The sequence below is a fragment of the Sturnus vulgaris genome, chromosome 10 (genome assembly GCF_052056855.1).
Source record: "Sturnus vulgaris isolate bStuVul1 chromosome 10, bStuVul1.hap1, whole genome shotgun sequence".
Lineage (NCBI taxonomy): Eukaryota > Metazoa > Chordata > Aves > Passeriformes > Sturnidae > Sturnus > Sturnus vulgaris.
In genome coordinates, this window is record NC_142252.1 from 3,557,457 (window position 1) to 3,583,685 (window position 26,229).

General features: G+C 44.0%; 1 protein-coding gene across 1 annotated transcript in view; it reads left to right on the plus strand.

The window, feature by feature from the left end:
• The window catches only part of HS6ST1 (heparan sulfate 6-O-sulfotransferase 1), a 181,150-nt gene extending 155,407 nt beyond the window's left edge, over positions 1-25,743 (plus strand). The window contains exon 2 of the mRNA XM_014870334.2: positions 19,476-25,743. Within this exon, the coding sequence (XP_014725820.1) occupies positions 19,476-20,184 (709 nt within the window). The 3' untranslated portion in view covers positions 20,185-25,743. The remainder of the gene's footprint in view (positions 1-19,475) is intronic.
• The last annotated feature ends 486 nt before the right edge of the window (positions 25,744-26,229 follow it).

Genomic DNA, 26,229 nt, shown 5'->3' on the forward strand with positions numbered 1-26,229 from the left:
GCAGAAGGCAGATTTGGGCTCAGAGGCATTCAGCAGCTGCCTCTAGCCCTTTGTGCCTGCAGCCAGGGACAGGCTGTGGTGCTTGGAGGCAGAGCAGGTTGGTGATCACCTGATCTTCAGGTATACAAATGTTTTCTACCAAATGACAGTGAGCAATTGTTTCTATGACATTTTGAGCCACTGGGGTATCAGTGGATGAAGAGTGATGCTGGTTTTGAGATAAAGCCCCTGTTAGATTTGAAGGGAGATCAATTTTCTTCACTGGAATCCTACCTTAGCAAGCAGGGCTCTGGAAGAGGCTCTCCAAGTTCCTCCCTGTTCCAAGTGCCTCCAAGTTCCACACAGGTAAATAGGTATTTTGGCTGAGCTGTTTATGGAAGAGCTCAGTCACTTTAGCTGACATGTAGGAATAATCGAGTCGAATTAGTTTCATGGTTTTGAAAAGCTCCCTTTTGTCCTGCACTAACTCCTTTCTAGGTTCCTGTTTTTAGTTCCATGTCTTATTTATAGTTAGCATTTGCTTATCTTTAAAAATACTTATCATGAGACACATCTGCAGGTCAGCAGACATGGCAGTGAACACACTCTGAGGGTGAATTTATCACTAACTTGGTGCATTTCATAGCTCTGTTTCAAAGGGTCAGAGACCACAGGGAACTCTGTCACTGCTGGGGCAGGGGGGGCCTTCTGCTTGAGGATCTCTGCATTTTATTTTTTGTAGCTGTTTAATGTTCCTTTTCCTTCTAATTAGCACAATTCCCCCCTGGCTGGAGTCTTTCCTTGCCACTGTGCAGTCTGGTCCACTGCACCCATGTGCTTACAACCCCTTTAGGGTCATCCCAAATTCAGACCATAGGAGAGAAATTGCCAGCTGAGAGAGAGAGAGAACTGTAACTGTGCTGGAGGCACAGTGATAAATGAGTTTCTAGAAGGAGGGAGTGAGAGGATATTAGTTTTTAACAGCTTCTAGAAGTCCCAAAATAGAGCAGAACTGGGCCACAACTAACAGAAATGGAGACTCACTGCTGAACAGAGGCATCACTGTTGGGAGGGAAGGAGCTTTGGCAGAGGACTCCTCCCACAGCTTTCCTGGAGTTACTGGAGTGAATGACTTGGAGCTGGAAGGATCCTGGGCTCCCCTGCCAGACTACTTGGAGTTAAGCAGAATGAGGTCAGCTTAATGTGGTGGAATTTTTCAGCCACTCCAGTGGTTTTCCAGGAGCCTGAGTCAAATTTTCTGAATGCATGACTCTGGCAATTCATAAATTTTTTGGCCTTTATAACCATCAGCCACAAACAGTGTAAAACCCACTTTGCATGTACATGTGGACAGGTGGGAATCACAGCCAGAAAATGCCACAGGAATGGACTGACAGGTTGGTGTTTCCATGGGAGAATACACACTGAGAGAAATTTCTGCTAAGGCTTTTCTTTTCTACCTTACAGCTTCTTAGTGAATTAGCAAGGGAAAAGTTTGGTTTTGTTGGTGCTGCTGAACAGCTGGGAGACTGCAGTGCTTCTGCCAAAGGCACTGAGATCAGCAGAGTCCCAGGTGACAAACTGGACACAGAAGGTTGACGTTGTGATAATGGTAAATAAGACACAATTCTGGGGAGAAAGCAGTGTTTGAGTCCCTAAACAAGGCTTGACAATTATTTTTTTTCTTTAAATTGTCCTTCCAAAGGATGTTTGACACTGCTTCTGTCCAGGGGATGAGATATGTGTGTTTTGTGGCAATTCCTGACACCCTGACCCCTTTGTCCTGCTAACCTGCCTGGAGCAGCCCACAGCTCTCCACAGCACAGGGAAACCTCTGAACAAACTGGTTATCCCACCTGGATTAGAGCTCCTGGATCTGATGGTGTAGACACAGCCTGAGGGAACTGGTGAGGGTACACAAAGCAAAGTAGCTCCAGCTGATTTTCAAAAGATTTCTTTGAACATGGATTGAAGAGGGTCCACATGTTCTCAGTTTAAAATACCTGCTCTTTTTGCAGGAAGGTGGACACTGCTGGGGTCCCTTTCTGAGAAAGCCTAGCCCTAAAACAACATGGAGATCCAAGTTCCTACTTTACATAGAGATTATTCTTCTAAATAAGGGTTTGGGCATAAAAGGGCAGGACCAAGTGTTATAATTGTAGCATCAATTGTTATAATGTGTAATGGTGAAATCATTTTTGCCTGCCCCTCTTGCATGGTTTTTGCTGGTTCTGTCTTTTACTCTGCTCTTGTCACTGCTGCTCCCTGGCATGGGTCACCAGCAGGCTGCATTTCCTCACAGGCTTCTCCCCACATTTCCTCATGTGTCCTCCTCCCCTAGCAGTTGTCACTCCTCCCTAAGAGAACTCACACACAGCATTTGCTCTGTCTTCAAGGAGAGCACTTGGCAGACAGGCAGGTGAAGTATGACCCAAAATCCCTAAGAGCAAACACAGATCTTTCCTCTGAGTTCAGTGAGCTTTGGATTGTGCCCTGATGGAATGAAAACTTGGCAGAAGAATGGACAGAATAGCTGGGACTTGAGTCAGGGAAAAAGATTTCAGCAAACCCAATGGTGGCTGGAAAAGCTTGAGCTGAATGCAAGAGGCCAAGCACAGGAAGGAACAGAGAGGTCAGCACTGGAGCCCAAAAAAACACTGGTAATGGCAGTGGGTCTCTGCCAGAGTTATGGGCATGTCCAGGCACTGAAAAGTGACCATTGACCTCTGAGGTGCTCAGCTTTCAGCCTGCAACAAGGCTGGGGGTGTTTGTCATTCACCTGGATTCATGGTAATCATTTGAAAAATTCATCTTCACACTTCTCACTTTGGAGTCAATGCAGCTTTTAAGTAAGACCTGTGAAAACCTTACTCACATAAAGAAAAGGTCAGATTATAGTAAATACAGGTTTAAAAATAAATTATGTATGTAGCTAACCTCAGCCAAATATTCACCCCAAAGAGAACCAATGTGACATTTGCAGCCTAACCTATCCCTTCCTGCACAAACCAGTGTTAAAAGTTTTTAATTTCCCCTCTTCCAAAGGGAAGCCCTTTGTTTCACCACCAGATTGACCTGATGATGTACTCAAGGCTGATATGTCTTAAGTAATTTTACAAATTTAATCTAACAAATCTAATCAAATTTAATCTTAACAAATGTAATCATAATTCATCTCAAGCTCCTCTTTTCTTGTCTTCCTTCCTTGTCCTCCCTGTCCTGTCATCTGGATCATTCTGAGTTTTTCCCCCAGAACATTTAGCTACTCCTAAAAACTTAGACAGATGAGAGTTTGTGGTTAAAGAAAATCCAGTGTATTCACTGGGGATAGATGAAAGCTTATATGGAGCTATCAGTTGTCAAGGATAATCAGTAACATTCTTGTGAGGGGAAGGGGTAGCAAAAGGCATTGAAGATTCTTTGGGTAAAAAAAAATGGGAATGTGATTCAGAAATCTGCCATCCATCACCTTCAGTTCCCTATCTCAAGGCTCACAGCAGCCTTTCCAGGCTCCTTGATGGTGAGATCAAGACACAGTGCTGGCTATGGGACTTTGGCACCCAATTTCAGTAAGTGCCATCAGAAAAAACCTCATCTGTAAAGTTCTGTGTGTTCATGGTGCTCTTCTATGGAAATAATCTCCATTTTCTCTGAGACTGAATGCTCTAGAAAGAGGAAAAACCCCTCATGATTTCATGTAAATTCCCTACAAAATAAAACATCATTATTTTCAAGGTTACAGCACAGGTATTGCATGAAATATGTTGGAGTTTTGCTGTAAGTAACCTCAGCTCAGGTTGAATCCCAGATTCCCATTCAGGAAAGTGATGTCATGTTGTAATGGACTTGAGCACACACTTTCTGGACTTGTGGAGCAGAATGAGGGCTTGTCCCAAAAATACAGCAATTTTTGGGACATTTTGGGACATTGGAATCTTCCTTTGCATTTGAAACACAATGTAATATGTATGATGTGTGTTCCCATAAATAACAAGAAAAAATGGAGTTCCTCTGAGTCAGAACAAAGATATGAGACTTAGGAGATAGAAACACATCCAGAAGCACATGTCTGGAGTTAAATTACTATTTTTAGAATTTAAAGTTGAGTTTGAGTGTCTGCAATTTCCCACGCTTTTCCCTATTTTTTTTCCCCACTGTTTTCTTGCTTTTGCTTACAGTCACACTTTCTTGGATTAATCCTGTCCCTGTGTGCTTGTTCAGCAGAGGGCTGTGATCAGTCTTGGAGGAGAGTCTTTCTCCAGCCCCCAGGAGCTCTCCCCTCCATGCTCTCACCTGTGACACACTCCCAGGCCAGCACTCAAAAAGGGAACATTCTGAAGCTCTGATTTGGAGTCCTGAATCATCCTTGGGTTTCAAACTTTTTTCAAGGCAGTTCAGCTGGCTTCTATTGACTCTTGAAGCAAAATAAAATAGACTTCTTCAGTCCCTGAGTGGGAAAAGAGGACTAAAGCTGAGTGGGACATTGCACTGCTGGTGCAGCCACATCTCCACTGCCTCCATTGGAACAAAGGGACACAGAGAGCAGGAAAATGTTCCTGCTCCTGGTGCATGGCCAGGGCTGCCTTGGCCACGTGGGAAGGTGCTGGGCACTTCAGGTACATGTGCAGACAGTGAGGAACCAACATTCCCATCACTTCAAAGGCTGGAGTCGAAATCTGCTGGTTTCAAGCTGAATTACAGCTCTTAATGCTGCAACTTCCCTAAAGGCTCCCTGCTTCCCAGAGGAGGGGGTGCAGAGGTCTCTGCTGTGGATCATAACTAACTCACAGGAGGGGAATCCTGAAGTGGGGCCTGAAAATGTCTGCAGAGACAGCTCAGACTCAGGGGTGGCTGTCCTGACTGAAAGAGCAATTCTGTCCTTTGATGTTCTTGTGCTTGACTGTGCAGGAAGGACAGCAGAGACTCCAACTGTCTGAAATATTTAAAGGATCTGTTGAGAAGGAAGGGTCATTATCCAGAGGAGGTGAGCTGTGCAGGATGCAGGAGACAAAACCAGGCCTAGCACCTGGAGGGAGACTTGAGAAGGACAGATACCTGTCAGATGCAAACCATAAACAGAAATTCCCAGTTGTCTTTAATTAAGCCTCTTCCTGTCCCATCAGAGGGAATTGGGTCCCATGACAGTAACAGAAAGGAAATAAGTCAATTCCTCTGCTGTTAATTTAGGGTTCTCTTGGGACAGACAGAGAATATCCCTGTGCATGGTTTGATAACAGGCATCAACCCATGAGTCTCCTCATGGTGTCTCTGGAAATGCCCTGCACCTCATCCAGAGGCCCTGGAGCATCCCCTGAGCAGAGAGACCAGGACTTGGGAGGACAGGAACTGGGAGAAGTCCCTGCTCAGCCCCAGCTGGTACCTGCTACCAAACGTCTGTCAGGCAATGATGGGAAAGCCAGGCAGCATCTGTTCTCCAGAGGAGAGCTGTGCTTGTGAGCCACAGCGTGCCAGGGCTGAAATCTCTCGGTTTAAACATATGTTGCAAGAAATGAGCAAAACCTAAAGTAAACAGTTTACACAGAGGTAAAGCATCTGCTGATTGCTGCTCTACACAGGCAGAATGAGGCTCTGTTTGAAAATGGCCTCATTTTGCCCTTGGTGTCTTTTTTTATACAGTGGAATAAGTGATGCCTCAACAGGCAGAAAGCTCCATTACTTATGTTTCCACTGTGCATTTTCTTTCCCAAACAATGTCTGGTGCCCCAAGAGCCTAATTATCACCTAAGAGATGTTAACAGCCAGATCACTGGAACTTTGGAAAGGTTTTGATCAAATACAAGCAAGATGTAGTTTGTATTTTGGTGCCCTGTATTCCAGGAGCAGCTGGTCTCCTGGGGTAGGAAAGTGTGGACTAAGTTAATGAATTTAAATATGCTCCTGTTAGATCTTTTAATCATGAATGTAATTGCATCTGGTAGTCTTTTTAATTTTTAAATATAGAGGATGTGATTGGATTTCTTTTTCCTTTTTTTTTTTTTTTCCCCCAATCATTTTCAAATCTGTCACTACTGTTCCTCCCTTCGTGGAATTCTCCAGAAGGAACACCTTGTCTTCCCAGAGTGAGCATTGTGAATCTTCACTGTATTTATTATTTCACTGTTAATTTTCTGCATTAGCAGTCCCCCTTTCTGTCCCTCTGCACAGCTGCTTCTGCCTTTGTTGTGTCTGGCATAAGGAGCACACACCTGCACTAACAGGTACAGCCTGGAGTGGGAGGAATTTACCTCTGATACATCCCTTTCATGCCAGCCCTGGCACTTGACTGGAATAACAGGATGCACAAGCATCAGCCCAGCTTTCAGAAAGATAAAGAAGGGAAGTTTGAAGCCCAATATTTGTGTCCCACCGGTGACTGAGAGTGCTTCTAGTGTTTGAGCTAACTGATAATAAAAAACATCACCAGGTTAAATGGGGCAGACAAAGGAAGCGGTGCTGGCAGTTCTGTGATGCTGAAAGCTTTCCAGATCTCTTGCTTTTGCACACATCCTCTCTTTAGGATGAAAAAATTGCAATACACCAAGCTGAGATCCCCCCGAGTATTGAAAGAAACGGGTTGGAATGGCCCTGCTACCTTCCAGCTCCCATTGGCAAAATATTCAAAGAAAAGATAAATTATTATGTGAAGAGACAGGCAGGGGATTGAATGACTCAAAGCTGTAGGATATGGAGCCTCATATAACAAGATCACCAGCTCTCATTCACCCCAGGTTGGTGGTGTCTGAAAGCCTCTCCAAGCTCAGCAGTTTGCCAGAGTTTCTGAAAGAGCTAATGGCCCCAGCCCAGCAGATCCCAGTGGGCAGAGACTTAGCACAGCATGCTCCAGGGATGTGGATTGCCACACACTTACTTCAAAATTTATCCAGCACAAGGAAGTTTCTCTCCGTGATAATTGTTTTTACAGGGAGCCTAAGCACATGCCTGCATTCAAACTGTGGTTATGTCAGTGGAGCTGTGCTGATAAACCCTTTTTGGGAAGGAACTCACACTGGCAAGGATCTTCTGCTCCATAATTTAACCCATTTCCCCAGACTGAATAAGCCATACCCACAACCACATAGATATTGCTACCCACAACTTTTTTGCTGGCATTGCTATTTGGCTGGCAATGTTCTTTTATTATTTACTTTCTCACAGTAGAGCTGTGCCAGCAAAACTCTCCTGTGTAATCTAAGCTTATGAGGGACAAATCTCTTGTGCAGATTTTTTAAAGGTGGTGTTTCTCAGTCAAGCCTGAAGCAGAGACTTAAGCAAAAGGCTCAGTAGGTGCAGAATTGCAATGTCCCAAGGCAAAGCCCGGTGTTCCAGTGCCACAGCACTCCAGGAGCAACACTGCTGTGAGCAGGGAATAGCTGTGACACTGAAAATGTAAATGTAAATGTAATGTAAATGTAGAAACAGCAGCCAGGGCAGGTGCTGTCACACTCTGGGAGGGAGGAAGGCTCCTCAGGGGGATGCTCCTGTGCTGGCTCACGGCAGCAGAGGATGCAGGTGGTACCCAGCACAAGGGCATCGCTGCCTCCGGTGCTGCTGTGGAGAGGGAAACAGCCCCAAGCACCAATTCCCGGCAATGACACGTGTGGCCTGGCAGGGTAAGACACGGCAAATCCCAGGAGAAGGGAAAGGCTGGCGACAGGAGCCGTCCCTCCCTGCCGGAGCCGTTCCATGGCAGCCCGGTGCCATCTAGTGGGATCAGGGGTTCCCCTGCCCTGCCCTGCTGGGAATAATCCCACTGTGCACTCCCTGTGGCTTTCTTTGGGCACAAGGTTTTCCCAAGTAGAAAGCAGCACTTTGGGAGATGCCAGCATATGCTTTTAAGCACATAATTAAACTTACCTGCAGTAGAGCTGCCTTTCAGCCAGCTGGAGCACCTCTGGAATCCTTCACATGGAAGGTGAGGGAATAATGTTAGTCTGTATTTAATAAAAAAGTCTTTCAAGGATCAATTAATCAAAAAACAGATTTTTAAAGTCACATTCAACACATTGCTGCTTTTCTGGTGTTCACAAGTGTTCCTGCTAACCACAGGGCAAGGAATGCATTAAGCACCCTTAGAGAAGGTTTGTCAGGCAAAACATCCCTTCCTCCCAGTGCAGGGGTGCTCGAAATACCCACTTGATCTTTCATAACCCTCTCAGCCTTGCAATGCACAGGTCTGAGGAATCACCCAGCACAGAAATCCTGAGGCTGATGAAGTTTTGTAGACTCAAATGTCCCTCTGAAGTCGCACACCATGAGGCTGATTAGTGCTCCCCATGAGGGGAAACGAGAGGATTGGTGTTATTAGAAATAGCCTTGCTGCTCCTTGCAGCTCTCTCAGCAGTGCCAGGGACAGGTCACTGTCACAGACAGGATGCTGGCTGGCCAGCACAGATCAGTGATGGATTTGGAGCAGCCCTTTCCAGCACTGCTCAGTTAATGAATTTTGCAGTCTTTGTTAGCTTCCTCAGCATGGTGATTCACTTAGGAGAGAAATTGTTTCTGTGAGCTAGAGCATCACTCTGACAATTCCTGTTGGGGATGTCTGTATGCCTGCTTTAAATGAGCACTGGCTGCTGAGGCTGGCAGGGATAAAATACCCACACTTTGTACTTTGCATGTTGCATTTTCTCCTTTTCTTTTAGGATGCAGCTTTAACAAAAGTGTTAACTGCAGGCCAGCTAATGCTGCACTGTTTTCAGGCTCAAGCAAAAGCAGTTCAAACAGAGAATCAACCTACTGTTTTCAGGTCAATAATTTGTGAAAAATGAATAATGATGCCCATGGTGCTGTGGGGTTTTGGTTACAGAGAACATAATGAGCAGCCCTCTCTCCATGGGGCCGAGCCCCTCCTGCCCAGCCCAGCTCTGGTGGTGATTTTAAAAGCAAAATCCCAGCAGTTGGGGCTGCTCCCCATTCCTTGGGGCTGCCTGGAGGCAGTGCCACATGCAGGATGCACTGCAGCTTGGGCTGGCAAAGCCTGAGATCAGCTGCTGTTCACTGCACACCCTTTGATGGGTTTGTTGCATACAGCTTTTAGTAATGTCTTGATTTCCCAGGAAATGATGTGTTTCAGACAGAATCCAAGCAGCTTGTTACTCCTGCCAGCTGGCAGGGGGGTGGCTGTGTGCATATAGATATTTGGTGTTTAATAATTGAAACTGGATGTATCAAGGTTGGCAGCATGTTTTTCAGCTTTAAAGACAGGCTGTTGTTCAAGGAAAATGGGATGTTTTCTTGTGCCCAAGACAAATTTTTCTTTCCCAGTTAATCTTGGTGTCTGCAGCTGCTGTGTCAGTATCTCCTCCTGAAAGGCAGGGAGTGAACTTGTGAACATCTGTAACAGCTACATTAAGTGGTGTGGTTTATTGTAGAATTATGGACGATGATGGCTGGGTTACTAAACTGTAAATCAATCAAAGCTTTTTGATGATATTCTAGATCATAAGAAAGAGACTCATGCAGGAAGAGACAGTGATTTACTGCACCAACTGGTAACACATTCAGCCCCAGTCATTTTTATTTATCATTAACTTTGAAAAGATTTCAACCCTTCATTAAAGCCCATTAAAAAAAATCTGTAATGATGATAAAGTTTTGCTGTAATGAAAATTGACACTCCTGAACTGCGATTTCTGGTTATAGGAAAGTGAAGAATAAGGAACTTAAGAGACACAAACTTCACACTAAATTAGTTGAACAATTGCCTTTGTTTAATTGTCTTTTACGAGCAAATGAAGGGAGCTTTTTTTCCTTTTCATCCTTAAATCTGTTCCTTTGAAAGCATCTCACAGTATCTGTAGTTTGGAACCATGGAACCCGGGATTTTGAATGCTTAGCAAGTCATCCATTTCCAAGGCATTAGCAACACAGACAGGATTTATTTCAATCTCTGCATATGATTCTTTGATCTGGGGCTTACTTAAGTGCATTCCAGTGCAATTAATTAGGAAAACAGTATAAGACAGTGGCAACTCCAAGTGATCTTAAATGTAAAAGTGACTGATTAGTAGCTCTGCTTTCTTGAGGATTATCTTTTGCTGCTCAACAGCATCTGCTATTCCTGAGCAGGGGAGAGGCAGTAAATTGAGGAGAGGGAGGTTTGGCACTCTCTGTAATCGCTGCTATGATTATTCACAAGAAAAGGAGCCGTGTGGGAACCTCCCCCAGCCCTGATTCTGAGAAGGAGCTGGGTGAATGGAATTAGGAGCAGTGCCCCACCTGATGCTGAGTGGCAGGGTGCAGCTCACCCCGGTTGCTTTGTTTCCTTTTCCTGGCAGCCCTGTGTGGCTTGCAGAGCTCCTTGCAATCCAGTCCTTGCCCTGGTGCTGCTTTAGGGGTGGGTCCTGCTGCTGTTTGTGTTTTCTTCCGTGGAATGTCTTGTTTCTGCATGTTCCCTGGCTGTTCACTCGTGTGTTCAGCCCGTGGCAGTCCAGTTTAAAAATCCTCTGCCTCTCGATTCTGTTTGCAGAACCTTCCTGCTCAGATCGATAAAAGTGGCTGTCCATCAGTTTGTGATTGGAACAGGACTGATCAATGAGCAACTCAGGGGTGCTGTGCCTGACACAAATATTGCCTCCCTTTGCCAAGGAATTCACTTGTCCTGCATAAGCAATCAATATCTGCTCCTCTGACAACTCTTGCTCCCTTATTCTTCCTCTGTAGTTTCTTTATAACTTAATCTTCTTCAAGGAGCCGTATTTCCTGTCTATCAGACTGTTACATTTTCCTTGAATATTTTTTGAATCTTACAGCCAGTGGAGCTCCTGTGACTCACAAGAGAAGCTGACTTGCAGTTCCAAAGAAAATGCAAATTCTAGCCTATCTGCTTTATTTACAGCTGTTCCAAATAAATATCTTTCATATTGCATAGTTACTTCGGCTTTGTCTTTGCTCTATATCAACTTGCTTCTGGTTCTCTTTTTTCTGTTTGGCAATATCCTGGTCGTTCTTTCTTCTGTGTCCTGAAGCGTGCAGGCATCAGATGCAGAAATAATGCTTTATTACTTAAAGTATTCACTTGTTTTATTCATTGCATGCAGCTTGACACCTGGGGAAGCTAAATCCCTGGCATTCTCTCTCTTGCCAGGACAGGGCATGAAGCTCCACAGATTTCCGTGTGGAACCAGTGCAGCCCAGCCCCAGTGACACAGCAGAAAGCTCCCTGGCTTGGCAGCTGCACTGGAGTGTCTTAGGGGACAGCACTTATTCCCTGGAGCTGGAATGAGGCTCCAAATGCTTTCCACTTCTTTAGTGGTGGAATGAAAACTGCTGTGCTATGCTACATGTCCAGTGGACATTCATCTCTGACCCAGAGATGAAAAGTTCAGTGTCTCATTGCAAATGTGTCATTACTCTTCAGGGATTGATTTGGTACTTGCTTGGTTCTAATGTGGCCACACAGAGGAAGATGAAAAAAAAAAAATTAAAAAAAGGGATATAGAAACCTTCTAGCAAATATTTTATAGTAAATACGGGTGCAATGTGTTACTGACTTCTCTGTGTTTTGTAATGCCAAAATCAATGGAACTGGAAGTCTCTGTGACAGAAGCAGTAAGCGAAGGGAGTGAAAATTTTTCTTGCAGAGAATGGCCACGTTTTTCCCTCCTGAAACTTCCTACCTTGCTGACAGCAGGGGCAATCATGGAAGCAAAGGAATGCAAAGAATAAGCACAGGTTGCAGTCCACCTTTCTGCCATCTGTTCCCTGCCAGCACTGATGTAATCCCTCTGGCACTGAGACTTCCCTCTGCCATCTGTCAGCATTCCAATGTGCTATTGATTAGGGGCTCTGCTGAGGTCACTCAGCAATCACAACAGGCCTCCCCAAACTCGGGATAGGTACTAAATCAAAGCAATTTGATTTGTAGCATGCTGTCATTTTTGGTGCCTCGCCTCACTAGAAGACAGCAGTCAACACTTCCTAAGCTCCTCATACGAGGAAAGTTATGATGGCAAAAGAAAGCTCTTGTTTATAAATGGTGCAAGTAACATAAGCTTTTAATGGGTCCTAGAGGAGCCCAAGGCTCCAGAGGTCTCTGGAATGCCTTTCTCTCCACCCCCATTTGCTCCCTTCACCCTGACCCCCATGGTTTTTTTCCAAGCCTTTGTCCAATTTTCATCTTATCTGTCATTTTGAAAAATGAGCTGGCGGTTCACTCCTAGGGTTCATAGCATGCCATGTATCTTTTTTTAGATTAACTTGTTTGCAAAGAGACAGTTCGACAGGAAACTCTGGTGCTTACACAGCAGCAATTTTTGTGAAAAGCAGAGATGTTGTTAAAACTCATTATGTGTGTCTATTCTGCTAATTGGATGTAAAAAAGTTGTGAAACACGAGGATGATAGGACCACACTCGTTTCCTGGGTAAAAGCCTGGTAGTGCATTGCCAGCAAATCTGAGCTGGGGCTGTGTGTAACAGTGTAGTATGAACACAGTGAGTACCAGCATTGCACAGTACTGAGATCCGAGGTGAAAGTGCACCTCGTTTCATTTGTGGAGAGAAATGGAGATAGTGGTCCTGAAAGTGCTCATTGCTGATGGTTTCAGAGAAATGCATGTTCAGCCGTGGCTACCTTGGTGCTCCATTTGAGGGCAGATATAAAATGCTCCCTTGTATTACCATACATATTAATCAGGATGGAACAGCCTGTATCATCTGCCACTCCCAGCATGGGTGTCCAGGCTCCATTTGTGACAAACCAGGTCTCACCCCTGCCCTTGGGGCTGGCTCACATCCTTTGTGCCTCCACTCCACCCTGCTGCCTTTGCCAGTGTATTCCAGGAGGAGTACCAGTGTTACAGGAACATACACACAACACAATATTGTGTACACACAATACAGTTCTGACTCCTGCTTTGCAGACCTGCCTTTCTTTGTAGGTCAGCTTTAAATAGAGACACCTCACACTGTGCTGCAGACACACAGCATTGCTGCTCCTCCAGATCCCAAAATCAGGGCTGTAGTGCTGAGTGTGGCACACAGATTCACCTTTCCCTGGGTTTCCTGTCTTCATCCCTCTTCATCACCTGTCTGGAGAAGGCTCTGCAGTTGTGTTTGGCTGTCTCTGATGTTTTCAAGCCATGACTCAGCCTTGTGAACACCAAAAGGGAGCTCTTGTTCAAGATAGTTTTGAGTGGATGGAGGAGTGGGTGTTTCTCTGGTGAAATGCCTGAGCTGCTCTTGCTCTTTGGTCTCATTTTCTGTGTCAGACTCTGTTCTGCTTGCTCACAGCCGTGGTGTTTGGTGCACACAGGTACATCACACAGGAGCTCTGCTCTGCAGGCAGTGGGACCATCACACTGTGAGGACAGGCTGCATCACCAGCACTGCAAACCATTCCAAACTGCCCACATTTTATGAAATACATGGGTATTTAATAAAAGAGAGGGGGGTGGCTCTTCTCATCTGCCTCAACCTCCTGGAGCAGCCTGAGCATTGCTTCTGCATTGTCCCATGGTGCAATCAGCCCCCAGGATGAGTCCCAGAGTGAGGATCTGGAGGGTGAGCAGAGCTGTTGTTACATTTCCAAATGTCCTCTCTTCCAATACAGCCAAGTCCCAAGAGCAGAGACCATGAGGCAAAACAAACACAATTATGCAAAACAAACCTGGTTCCCAGACTGAGCACTGCCACCCCCTCCTTTGCTGGCAAAGAAAATCACTGCTGTAGGTGTTGACCCAGGCTGAGAGCTGGAGGATCGGGTTTGCTGTTATTTCTTGGCTTTTAGGGGTTCTGTGTTGCAATCTTTATTTAAACATAGGTTTGTTATGTTTGTTTGTTTGGGGTTTTCTTTCTGTTTCTATGACTTTTAAAGGACTGAAGAGTTTATTGTGTGTGAAATGCAGGAAGAGTCTAAATGAACAACAGATGAGGGGAAATAGACTGAGGAAAATTAGGGGCTATTTGCTACCAAAGGAAGTAATCATTGCACATATATTAAATTCCAATCTCTAACTGAGAATGTGCTCGTTATGCAGGAAATCTGATTGTAGAGGAAAACAGGGAAATATGTGGAGTCTTTGCAAGGTTGGGCTTTAAAAGTGGTCAGTATGGGTTTGGTAAATAAGGCAGGAGGCAGATTTTACTGAAATGGGTGGTGCCTGCAGAGTCCCCCAGTTCCCCATTGTAGCAGAAGGTTATTCCCTGTGCAGAAGGGGGAAACTGTTCTTCAAACACCTGCTATTTGTAGGTAACATTTAGTTTTCAATTTATTAATGATAATATCAATCCTTTATGAACTTTCATCTGCCACATTCTCACTTATCCATCATTAGAGACACCTGACTCACCTACACTTATTACTTACCTGTAAGTCCTTGCTGGGCCTTTTCCTTACCCTTATCTAGCAGTTTATTTATTAATAAATAAATAAATTTTATTAATTTATTAATCCCCTTCAGTGTTCCAGCCCAGTGAGGGTTTAGGTGATGGCAGTGGGGGTGCTGAGTGCTCTGGTTGTGTTTCCCTGCAGACTTAGAGCAGGGCAGGAGCACGAGTGCATTTCACTGCTGGGAGGCAAAACCAGTGGTTGTTTCAGTGATAAACTTCTTACAGTGAGAACCAGCAAAACTGTAATAAGGACCCTCACCAGGGATTTGTGGAGTGCAAAATACATGGGCATGACTTACAAAGATGCCTTAAATCAGCCACAAATTTGACATTCCTACATCTTTAAACAGAACACAGTGTTCCTCATTATTGCAAGATGACAGACCCTCCTGCTCGGTTAATTCAGCAAAGATATAGAACGATTTTTAAAATTTTTTAATTTTTTTTTTTTTAGCAGTAGAAAAATTGTAGCCTGGGGGAATGTTGCTTTGACAGATTGGGGTTATGTGGCTGAAGCTGACCTATGCAGCTTCTTTCCCCTTCCCCCTCCTGGCAGGCAGATGAAGCATTTAGGATTGCAAGGGGCTAGCTATTTTGTTCTTTATCTGATGGAAGGTCACCACAGTAGTCAAAAAGGACTTGTTACACATTTTGCTTTACCTAGGAGGAATGCTTGAAAGCTCAGTGAGGAACCTGTAAAAATTAAAAATTTAAAAAGAAAAAAAAAAATGGCCATGTGGGAGGAAGCATTTAAGCAGAAGAAAGAACAGGGAATTGCACAGTCAAATAAGCAGTTCTTGGCAGAATTCAGATACCAGCAGCAGTAAGGAGGATGCACTGGCATGTAGAAAAGAGTGGAAATGAACTGAAGAGAAAGGATAGCATCATATTTAGAGTCTGTCACTTTATCAGAATTATCTTGACTGGTTATTAGCAAAAGAGAAGGAATTGAGTTTTTAGAGGAAGAAGGGTTTCATTTCCCCTTCATTAGCTGAGGAACCTGCTGACAGGAATTAAGACAGAATATTGCTAAATGGCAGCTCCAGCCACGCAAGAAAGGGTTATTTTTAACCCTGAGCTGCTCAGTGCTCATTTGCAGCATGGCCCTGCTTTAAAAAAAAACCCCAAAACTCTGCTGGCAAAACTAAGGCAGCTTTGTGCTGCTGTGTGAGAATGGGAAGCAGAGGTCTGGGTGGGAATCCTGTAGGGCAGTGGTGGTGCCTGTGTCATGAAAATATGCCTGCAGTTAACCATTGTCCTCTGACCTCAATCCATGCTGAAACAGGGGCTTTGCATAATCACACAAGGAGACAGCTCCTGCTCCAAAAGATGTTGTGTTTTGAATTTCCAAAACGGACAAAGGAGACATTGTCAGCCCTTCACACGAGGGAAAGGAGGCAGGGAGAGGGATTTGTCTGGGGCAAGCAGGCTAATTTTGACAGAATGGGCACTTAAAGTGAAGTTTCCTGAATTCATTTGTGTGTTCTGACCACAAGATTGGCCTTCCTTTCTACTGTTGGATTTTGTTCTTCCTGAAACTTCAGTTCAGGTACAAGGTTGTTGTAAAACCGTTCTTTTATTCTGTTCTCTTTAATAAATATGCTAGAGAGTCTTTCCTTGATGCAGGTCTGAGTTGCAGCTCTGCAAACCCCTCGGAGAGCTTCAGGTGGATTTTCCTGTTGGGGCTGCCAGGAGCAGCAGTGCAAGGAAAGGCAGAGGTGTGACTTTGTCTTCTGCTTGTCTTGGTGCCCTTGGGGACCACAGCCCCATGGGGGTGTAGGAGGGGACACTCCAAGAGCAATAATGCAGTTCTGCTCAGCTTCACGTGGGAAGAAAAATCTTACTAATTCCAATGTCCATTTGTCTTGCTCAAGCTTGTTAAGAGCAGAAAGGCCAGTGAGAGATGAACTGCATCACCAACCTGGGGCTGCTTGGGCTTTTTATGAGGCAGCATTGAGTGGAACCACCTGGGCTAGGAGAAGACCACCCTTCTGAAATGAGCCTTTAGGAACACTGAAGTTAAGTGGCTGTCTGGGACACCATGCTGAATGAAGGGCACTCACAGCTGCACGGGTTTTGTGGGTTTATTTTATCTCTGATGACCACAAAAAAAAAAAAAAAAAAAAAAAAAAAAAAAAAAAAGTACTGCTCATGTGGTTGTTCATGAATTTTAAGCCACTGTTGACAAGTGGCATTGCCTGTGTTCCCAGCCATGATGGAAAAGGTTCCCCCAGATTTCTGACTGCTGATGGATGATTTTTACAGTTACCTAATTCTTCTCTAAACTTGAAGAACAAGAACAGAAACTTCAGTATCTTAAGTGCTTTGGGTGAACATTTGCACAGTCATCCCTCTAATATCCAAGGGCTCACCTCTCTGGCTCCAGAGGTCTCAGGCTCTTGGAAGGTGCACTGCTCCCTTACCTGAGGGCTGAGGCTTGGAAACTAACACCTTTCTAGAAAGCTAAATACAAATATGGGAGCATAACTTTCACTGTGTCAATGGTGCATCTCAACTTAGGCAGTTAGAACTATTCTTTTGCTTTAAAGTCTTTGTTTAATTTTGTTTGTTAGGGCTTTATTTTATTTTATTTTATTTTATTTTATTTTATTTTATTTTTATTTATGCTCCATTGGAGCAGCTTCCTTAAGTACTTCCAGGGGCCTGATTCCAGTTTCCAAAGATAAATCTTATTTCTGTGTTAGAAGGCAAGCTCTTTCCTTCAAGCACTTTCCTGTGTGACAGACCTGGAAAGGGGCAAATTGGATTCAGTACAATTTCAAAAATTGTAACTTATTTTCATGTGCTTTCTGTTCATTGAGATGAATCTTTGAGAAAGTTCACTCATGGTAAAATATTTACCAGGGTATTACCTCAACTAAGGTAATAGCTCTTACAGTGCAGGTGTGAAGAAAGAAGTTCTTGCTCCTTAAACTCCTTCCAGTTCATGTCCTGTTCAATGGCTCTGTTTCAATGGACTCCATAAGCTTTGCATGATATTTATTAATCTGATTTACTAGCAGTCTGCTAAAGTTGAAGCAGAGGCAGAGAGAGGAGGTAAGCTGGACTCAGGCTTGCAGGAGTCATGTTCATGCCAACTCTGACACTTCTATTTGACTTTATGCACATCATTGAACATTTGTGGCTCCCCTGTCTGCCAAATGCAGATACTAATTCTTTCCTTTTTTCTCTCTCCACACTTGTGTAGGTGGCATGTTTGGACAGGAATCAGCTCCTCTTTTGTCTGTGGATACCTCACACACAAATGAGAAATAACCTTCTAGTTGCTTCTGTAGCCACAAAATAATAAATGGCTTCGACCTGCTCAGTGAAAAATGCAACCTTAGGATTACATTGGTGAAAATAAAAAGTCCACTGCGGTTCACAAGTCAAAAACTGCTGATAGTGTTTAGCAGCAGTGTCTGTCATGGAACATCTGGCATTCATCACTGCTTTCCTTTTCTTTGCACTGCCCTATTTTATCCCATCTATTGGAGGTTTCTTAGCTCAGCCTGTGTGAATTATGGCTGCCTCTCAGTTGGGTAGTGGGATCACTGCAGGCTGCAAGGTAAAGGATGGAGAAAGGTGTAGACTGAAGGAAAGTGTCTGCTCCCCTTTTTCTTCCCTCTCCCTGTGCACTGGACAGCATTACTAGACAGCAAGATGCTCTTGCTATTGAAGAGAGATGGAATAGTTTCCAAAAATAACAAATGTCTGCACCAGCCCTGGTTATGAAGGCAGAAAGCAGGAGAGGAATTGGAGCTAGAGTGGACACCCGTTTTGAAAAATCAAAATTGACTGCTTTGGAACAGCCCTTCAGCAGGTTTATAATGAACTAGGAAAGCAAACATTACTTAATATGAGACTTCCTGGGCAATGGCTTTGATGTATTATTTTAGAATTAAATTGCTCTTTTGGCAGAAATTTAAGTTACTACTAGGAAGACTAGTACTGAAGGTGCTGGGAAAACACAGGTCTGTTAAAATTCGCCAAAGCAGAACGCTTTTACTATTTTTTTCCTCAAGAAACTGTTCACTGCCATCTCAATGGCCGTTCCATTCAGTGTTCCTGAGCAGTGCTGGTGAGGCAGTGAGCCCTAGCAGCATTCTCAAGGTCCATTTGTGATGGGGAGATGAATCCCCCACCACCCCTGTGTGAAACACTTCCAGCTGCATGTGTGTGTTCCCTGCCAAAGCCAGGTGCTTCTGTGTGTGCACAGTGTCACACAGCCCCAGCTTTAGGAATTAAAGAAGGTATTTCTTCCTTCTGGAAACACAGTGGCACCTCAGGCCCACGCTGCTGGCTTAGGGAAGAAAAGGTCCATTTCCCTCATTGCAGACTGCCATCTCTTCAATCCCAAAACTTTATGGGCTGAAGATAGAGGGTCTCTGTTACAGAAAGCTGTCATGTTTTCAGTTCTAGGGACAGCTTGTACTGTTGGGGACTTCATTATACTTAGAACAGCAAGGATGCTCCATGTCATTATGTGTGCTCTTCCTGGTTGTCTTGCTTTTCCCTTCTATTTAGTCTCGTGTCAAAAGTGTGTCTGAAGTTTATTTGATTTAATACCAGGTTGACTGAAGTGGAAATAAACTATTGCTGCTATTTCTGGTTGTCAGCTCAGCCTTCTCTTTCTGCAAAGCATATTGCATTCCTGATTTCCCATTGTTTTTCATTTATGTTCCTGTGGTTTTTATCCTGCTACTCAGTGCAGACTGGCGGGTTTCAGCTCGGATCAATCAAGCAGTGGGTGTCCTGGTCAGCATCTGCATGCAGTGGAAGTGACAGGCCCAGCTCACGAGCAGAGAGGCTGCTGGGCTGTCCTTCAGGGCAGCTCCTGGCTGGCACAGCAGGCACACAGTGCTTGGTGGGAGAGGCCAGGAGCCTCTGAAGTCAATGAACAGGTTCAGTCCTGGTGGTTTGTTCTGTGTTTGTAGTGTGTTGCTGGGAATGGACATCCTGGTGAAGGTGCTGCTACTTGGCAAGGCCAGAATGAGAAACACGGGTCTGATGTTGCACAAAGACACTAACCCACAAGGACACTGGGATGGATGATGTAATGTTGATTTACTCTCCGTTTTCTTGCTGTCTGCAGTAGATCTCTGCTTGCCAAGCATCTGTCCCGTTACTAGCAGGATGTTTATTCTGTTTTCTCTTCTTCTTGCAGAAAATTTTACTACATCACACTGCTGAGAGACCCCGTGTCTCGTTACCTCAGCGAGTGGCGTCACGTCCAGCGAGGAGCCACGTGGAAAACCTCCTTGCACATGTGTGATGGCAGGACACCAACCCCCGAGGAGCTGCCCTCGTGCTACGAGGGCACGGACTGGTCGGGCTGCACGCTGCAGGAGTTCATGGACTGCCCCTACAACCTGGCCAACAACCGCCAGGTGAGGATGCTGGCCGACCTGAGCTTGGTGGGCTGCTACAACATGTCCTTCATCCCGGAGAACAAGCGGGCGCAGATCCTGCTGGAGAGCGCCAAAAAAAACCTCAAAGACATGGCCTTCTTCGGCTTGACAGAGTTCCAGAGAAAGACTCAGTACCTGTTTGAGAGGACTTTCAACCTGAAGTTCATCAGGCCCTTCATGCAGTACAACAGCACGCGGGCGGGCGGGGTGGAGGTGGACAACGACACCATCCGCAGGATCGAGGAGCTCAATGAGCTGGACATGCAGCTCTATGACTATGCAAAGGACCTCTTCCAACAGCGCTACCAGTACAAGAGGCAGCTGGAGAGGATGGAGCAGAGGATAAAGAACCGGGAGGAGAGGCTCCTCCACCGGTCCAACGAAGCGCTTCCCAAGGAAGAGACCGACGAGCAAGGACGTTTGCCCACTGAGGACTACATGAGCCATATTATAGAGAAGTGGTAGCCTAGGCAGACTTTTGTATTAATGACATTCTAGGGTTTCCATATCAGAGATCGTGGAAGTAAAATTGCAAAAGGAGAAAAAAAAAAAAAAAAAAAGATTTTATTTAAAAACAAGTCTGTAAAACAGAAGATAGGTTGCTTCCTTAAGCATAGGGTCTTTTTACTGTTTCTTACAAGACCGATGAGATTCTTAAAAAAAAAAAAATAAATACATAAAAATAAAAAATTGTCAACATTCTAATGCAGAGATAAAAAATGCACAAATGCAGTTACCCCACTCATAAGGCCGAATAGAGAAGAATGTTTCTTATCCTCACGATTTTGACACAAATGGCAGAAGTAGGATTTTTTAAAATCTCTTTGTTCCCTGAGCGTAACGATCTAAAGATACATAATTGAAATAAAACGAGGAAACAGAGGTTTTGTTTTGTGGGGGAGGTGGGATGGGAATTGCATTGTTTGTCAGTAGCTGATCATGGTGACTAAGCTGAGGATGGGCCACCCTGTCAGGCTGGGATCTGAGCACACAGGCAGTCACAGCATTTCAGCTGGCAGCCACTGCCAGAAAGTACAGCACCATTTAAAAAAAAAAAAAAAAAAAGAAAAAAAACAGTCAGAGGATGAGAAACATTAAAGCAAATTGACTGTGGCCTGGGAAATGTATCACATATACATACACAGCTTCATCACAAAAATAATAGGGAATTCATACACAAAACTCCCAGATTGTTTCCCAGACAGGTCCCAAAACAAGTTAAAAGCCAACCATAGACTCAAACCTGCATTCACATGTTATCCTGTCAGCTTACACCACTACCACTCAAGCCACTATCAGTACTGTGTGTTAACAGCACATGAAAACCCTATCCTGCATACTAAAAACAAAAAAAAAAAGGAAGAAAAATTTAAATACTCCTTCATAAATCCGCACAAAATTCAGACCCTGCAAGTGCTAAGTCATTAATGGGAATGTCACCACGGGGTGATTTTGTTTTGTTTGTTACTATGTGAAATACTGACCCAGAATAAGCATACAGACCTACTCTAGCTGTATTATTTCTGTTATTTTTACTTGCTTTTATCAAGAGGTAATGGGCATCAGCCTGCTTCCAGTGAAGTCACTAGAAGTGATTTAAGTGGGAACAGGATGGGGCTCTCTTCCAGAGCTGTGAAAATTTCTGACTATGGGTCTCAATTAATTATGAGACAGTGCACATTGTCTTTTGGCAGGGTGCCTGTTCTGCAGCCCTTACTTTAAATGAGCAAGCTGTGTTCATAAAACTGGAAAGGGGAATCATGGATAGTGTTTTTTTAGTCTCAGACCACTCTCAAAGCAGAACTCTTTCTCTTTCAATGCTGTTTTTTAGGGCCTCATGTAAGTTTAATCCTTCAGTGTGGGGACAGTCTAACCAGGTTCTGCTTACTGACTTTTGAGTCATGGAACAACAATGACTTCTCTAATTCCTCTTCCCAATTGTCAAATTAAAATATGGCTTTTTTTTTTTTTGCTGTTGCAAGCACTTCTTTGTTTGGCTGGAAGCAGGAAAATGAAGTAGTTTCTGCCAGGTTCATGTCTCACTCCGTTATTACTCAGCCTGTAAGACCTGAACCAGCTATTGTTTAGGGTAAACTCTGAACCAAATGGAATATGATTTGATTTTCAAAGGCCATGTTAACTGCAAATGAAATGTGGTATTGAAATCACTGGAGGAGAGGCAGAGAGCTGATGCACTCAACTTTAGCATTTCAGTTTTACAGCATCCCTTTCCCATCACACAAATCCACTGAGGTGCTGCTTGGTTTGTATTTTAATTCCTTCTCTGCCTCTGTGCTCTGTTTCCAGCAGTTTCAAGTTCAGACTGAGTTTGACTGAGTCAAAGGAAGGGCTTCTTTATTCTCCTGTGCACACCCTGGGTGATACACCTTGCTCTTGGAGACTTTCTTCTCCTGAAGAGTAAAGACAGCTAAAAACTTGAGAAAATACAAAGAGCACTTAGGACTCAAATACAATTCTGTTACAGCCCTGAGTCAAAGTCCACCAGAGTGAGGGGATGTCTTTCCTGTTGGTTTCAGGTGGATTTTGGTCAGGTCTGCATCCTGCTGCTGCCAAGTGCACGAGCACACACTGGCCTGTGTGCAGGCACAGCAGGACATTGTCACCCACACATTTGGCTGGTACCAGGATGTGCTGGTGGTGTCTTTAAGGCCATGAGCGTTTCCTCCTGGATGAAACTTGGGGAGTGAAATGAAGCAGTGTTTGGTGGTTGGCTTGGGGGCAGAGAAGGTATTACAAGTCCATTTGCTCATGTCTGAATTCCAAGACTGGGAGAAGCTGTGTCTGCTGCTTGCCAGCACTTTTACATTTTGCTGTAACTAAAGAAAACATTTGTATTTTAAAAATGCAACTTTACAGGCTGTTTACCCACAAAACCAGCACAGGAGATATAAAAAGCAGCTGTTGTACATGCAGAGTTTTCACCTTTCCCTAGAAGCTTTCCAGGGTGTGTCCTGTGTCATGGATCCATAATGCACAAGTGGTTCCTGCAGCTGATCCCTGTTGGTGTCACAGTGCTGGGACTGTGTGTGATCCTCACCAGTATTGTGGTTAGGCTGTTCCTGAGCTGTTCCTGTGTTACAGGCTCTGAGTAACCAGCTGGATGTTAATGAATCTGTCTGCAGGGTTGTCTAAATCAGAAGCAGCCTCTGACCTTAGAAGCATGTCAGTAGAAAACCTTGTTCCAACATTTTCTTTGTAATGTATTGCAGTAACGAGCAGAAGAAATGAAATTATATTGAAAATTGTCTTTGGTTAACAGTTTCATTTCAACCACAAAAGGAGGGCTGACCTCACTTAGTACTGAGGTGGAAGTTTCTAGATTTAAATCCTGCACCCAGCAAATGCCTCCGTTTTTCCCCCTCTACACTGGGAGTAACAAATTTATGGACTCTAAAAGGGTACTGCAAGGTATGAAAAGTATAGGGCACTTTGAAACAGATTCTGAGTAATGGAAATGAACAGAATCACCCAAAAGCCATTCCTCACCCTGGCTGCTCTGCTGGTCTGCTTCTGGCTCTAAGCCATGTGTTAATTTATTTTAAGTGCTGTGTACCAGAACATGGGTTGCAGGACACACCTGGCACTATCTTCTTCCTTTAGTGGGTGCAAGGGAACTTTTTTAACATAATGTGAATGTAGTTTTTTGTGATTTATATGTACCACACTTTGAAGTGGTCCTATTTCTTTTCTTTTTAGGACTGATATTTTGATGCTACAATAACATGAAAAGTGTGTGTGTAGTTTTAAAATGAATGGAGAACAATGGCTTTAAGGCACTCTGGCAGAAGTAGTGGCCAGATAGTAAATTCTTGTTCAATATCTGCCCCTTTCTTCCAAAATGTTTTTCCTGTGACTTCCAGACACACCAAGACCTTCTCCAGTACATGAAGTGTTTCTTCAGGGGGTCTGTCTGTCCATCATGATCCAGGTCAGGTTTAGAGAGTGCTGGGAGCAGGGCAGGCACGTGCAAGACTGGATTTGTCTCTTAGGGACTTTGTGACTTCTTAGGGCTAAGAAGTGAATTTGCTTTTAGTCACCTAAACAGTGTAAACATCACTGCTCGGTTGTTGCTGAAGAAAACATTTTCTTGCTGGTTTGTCTCATCCTAGTTAGCTCTGTTGAAGGAGTTTGCCTCATCCAAAGTTTTCCAGACAGTCAGGTGCCACCCTGTGCCCTGTCCAGGTCACAAAATGCAGGATTGACTGGTAAGGTTGCCAGCCCAAGGCTGTCACAGAGTTCAAAGTCATAAACAAAAAAAAAAAAGAAAAAACAAAGGATCAGTGTGAATTTCTGGTTTATCTGAATTTCTCCCTTTATGCCCAACATTTTGGAAAAAATGAGGAGCACTTCAGTTGATGTTTTTTGCACCTCATAGTCCCTTACTTGCTTACGAAACTGGGATGACAATGAAAGTAGCATAAGAAAGATCCCAATAAGGTTTTGGATTTTTTTTCTGAGCTGTCCTGTCCTAGAGCAAAAAAGAGCAGTGCAGTTGCTGAGAGTGTGACCAAGGCAGAAGCACTCCCCAGTGGCAGTAGAATTAGGAAGTTTTCCCTCTGAGCCAATCAAGTCACTTCACAGAGAGCTGCAGAGGTGATGATAACATCACAGCACAGGGCCTGACCCAGGTTCATATCTTGGGGTTAAAAGCATCTCTAGTGTCATACAGACCCCCTCCTATCCCACAGACTTTCCCAGTCATCACAAAAAAGGGGTGGCACTACAGGAATTCATCACCCAAGCTGTGCTGAATACTGAATTCCCAGAGCTAGAGCTTGGCATGCAGCTGACACTGCCTGCTGGACTCAAATCACAGCACTGCCTGCCTTCTCTTTTTATTCTTGTTTTCACTTTCACTAATATTAGCAGATCGTGTTCCAGAGGCAGAAGTGAACATGGGATTCACTGCCTGATCAGGAGCATTCCAAGCCTTTATAGCACAGGTCAGTGAGCAGCAGCTCAGGTGAACCAGGGCACAGTCCCAGCTATGCATGGCTGTTTGCTTTACCCCATCCACAAGAATTCTGCCAAGGTGAATGCAGCCCTGATAAGCACGTGGGTGTTAAAGCCTGTGTTGTCCCAGCTCTGTAATTCTTAGCCATGCAAGCTGAAAAAAACCAAACAAGATTTGCAAATGAGTCTGTCTCTTCAGAGCCCCACAATTCCCCCTCCCTGTTCAATTCCCCCAGGTTTCAATTCTGGAGACTGGATTGAGAGAGTTGTACTATAATGAATAATTTTGTATTCAAAAGGTTTACTGAGCATGATTTGTTTTGTACATATTGGAATATGATTTAACTTATTTTTATTGCCCCTTTTAATCTTTTTTTTTTTCCCATAAGGAGAAGACAAAAATTCCCCATCCTCTCTCAATGTGAAGTTTCTATGTGTTTATGTGTAGTCTGCCAGTCAAACATGCCTCAGGCAGAGGATTTCTCACAGTCCCTACAGCTATCAGATTTTGTTTTTCATTGTCATTTCTATTCATCTGGGACTTTACATATATTGTCTCTTCTTTCCTCTCTGCTACACAGTCTGCACTGAGCAGGAAAAGGGCAATGCAGGCAGGATTTTTCCTTTTCTTCCCCTCCCCTTTCTTGTGTGCTTTACTTCCCAGGGAACTCAGTTCCTCTAGGAGTTGTGTGACTGAGGGTAAAAAAATACAACTGTCCCCCCACCTGCCTTCCATCCTCCATACTGTAGAACAAATGGATTCAGCTTCTCTGAAAGTGATTGTGGCTGGACTCATTCCATTGGGCTGAATGTGTATGGTTTGCACTTTCCCCCCCACTTGAGGAACTTAAAAACAACAAAAAATAAAAGGCAACTGTTTAACTTGAGCCGAGTAACACTTAAAGCTTTATATATTTATTTATAGCATCTTACAAAAAGTGTTAAAAGGTTTTTTCTTCCACAAGAAAAATAAAATTTTAAAAAATCATCTAATTGTTTTTGTCTAGATCAAGGATGAATGTTAGCAGATGAAATAAACCCTAAAATTGAGCATCTGTTGTGCGTGTTGTCCTTGCATTGGCCTTTGGATGCTGTTTCAGTGTAATATGTCTTCTCAGTTTATTACAGAGAGATAAAGCTGCCAGTGCAGTTGATGGAGAATATTTGTTTTCTGCTACAAAAACAGACTCCTGGACAAGAAATATTCAAGCAGAAACTGCAGTCTGTTACTTCCTATTGTTATACTTGAGCCAACATTGCAAAAAGCCCTTAAACCTCATGGAATTTATCATCTTAAAATTACCTTTGATACTGTACAATCTTCTTCATTTTCTTTTTCAGAGTCACTGCAATGAACACATTTGCAGGCAATAAATAGAGGTTGTTACACCAAATATTACAGAATGATTAACAGAATTTTTTTTTGTTTGCTTCCTGCTCAGAAGTACATTGCTGTGTGACAAAGTTCTGCAGTTTCTGAACTGAGCCCGGTGCCTGCTTTGTACAGTGACAGGAAGCTAGGGCTTAAAGGATGGT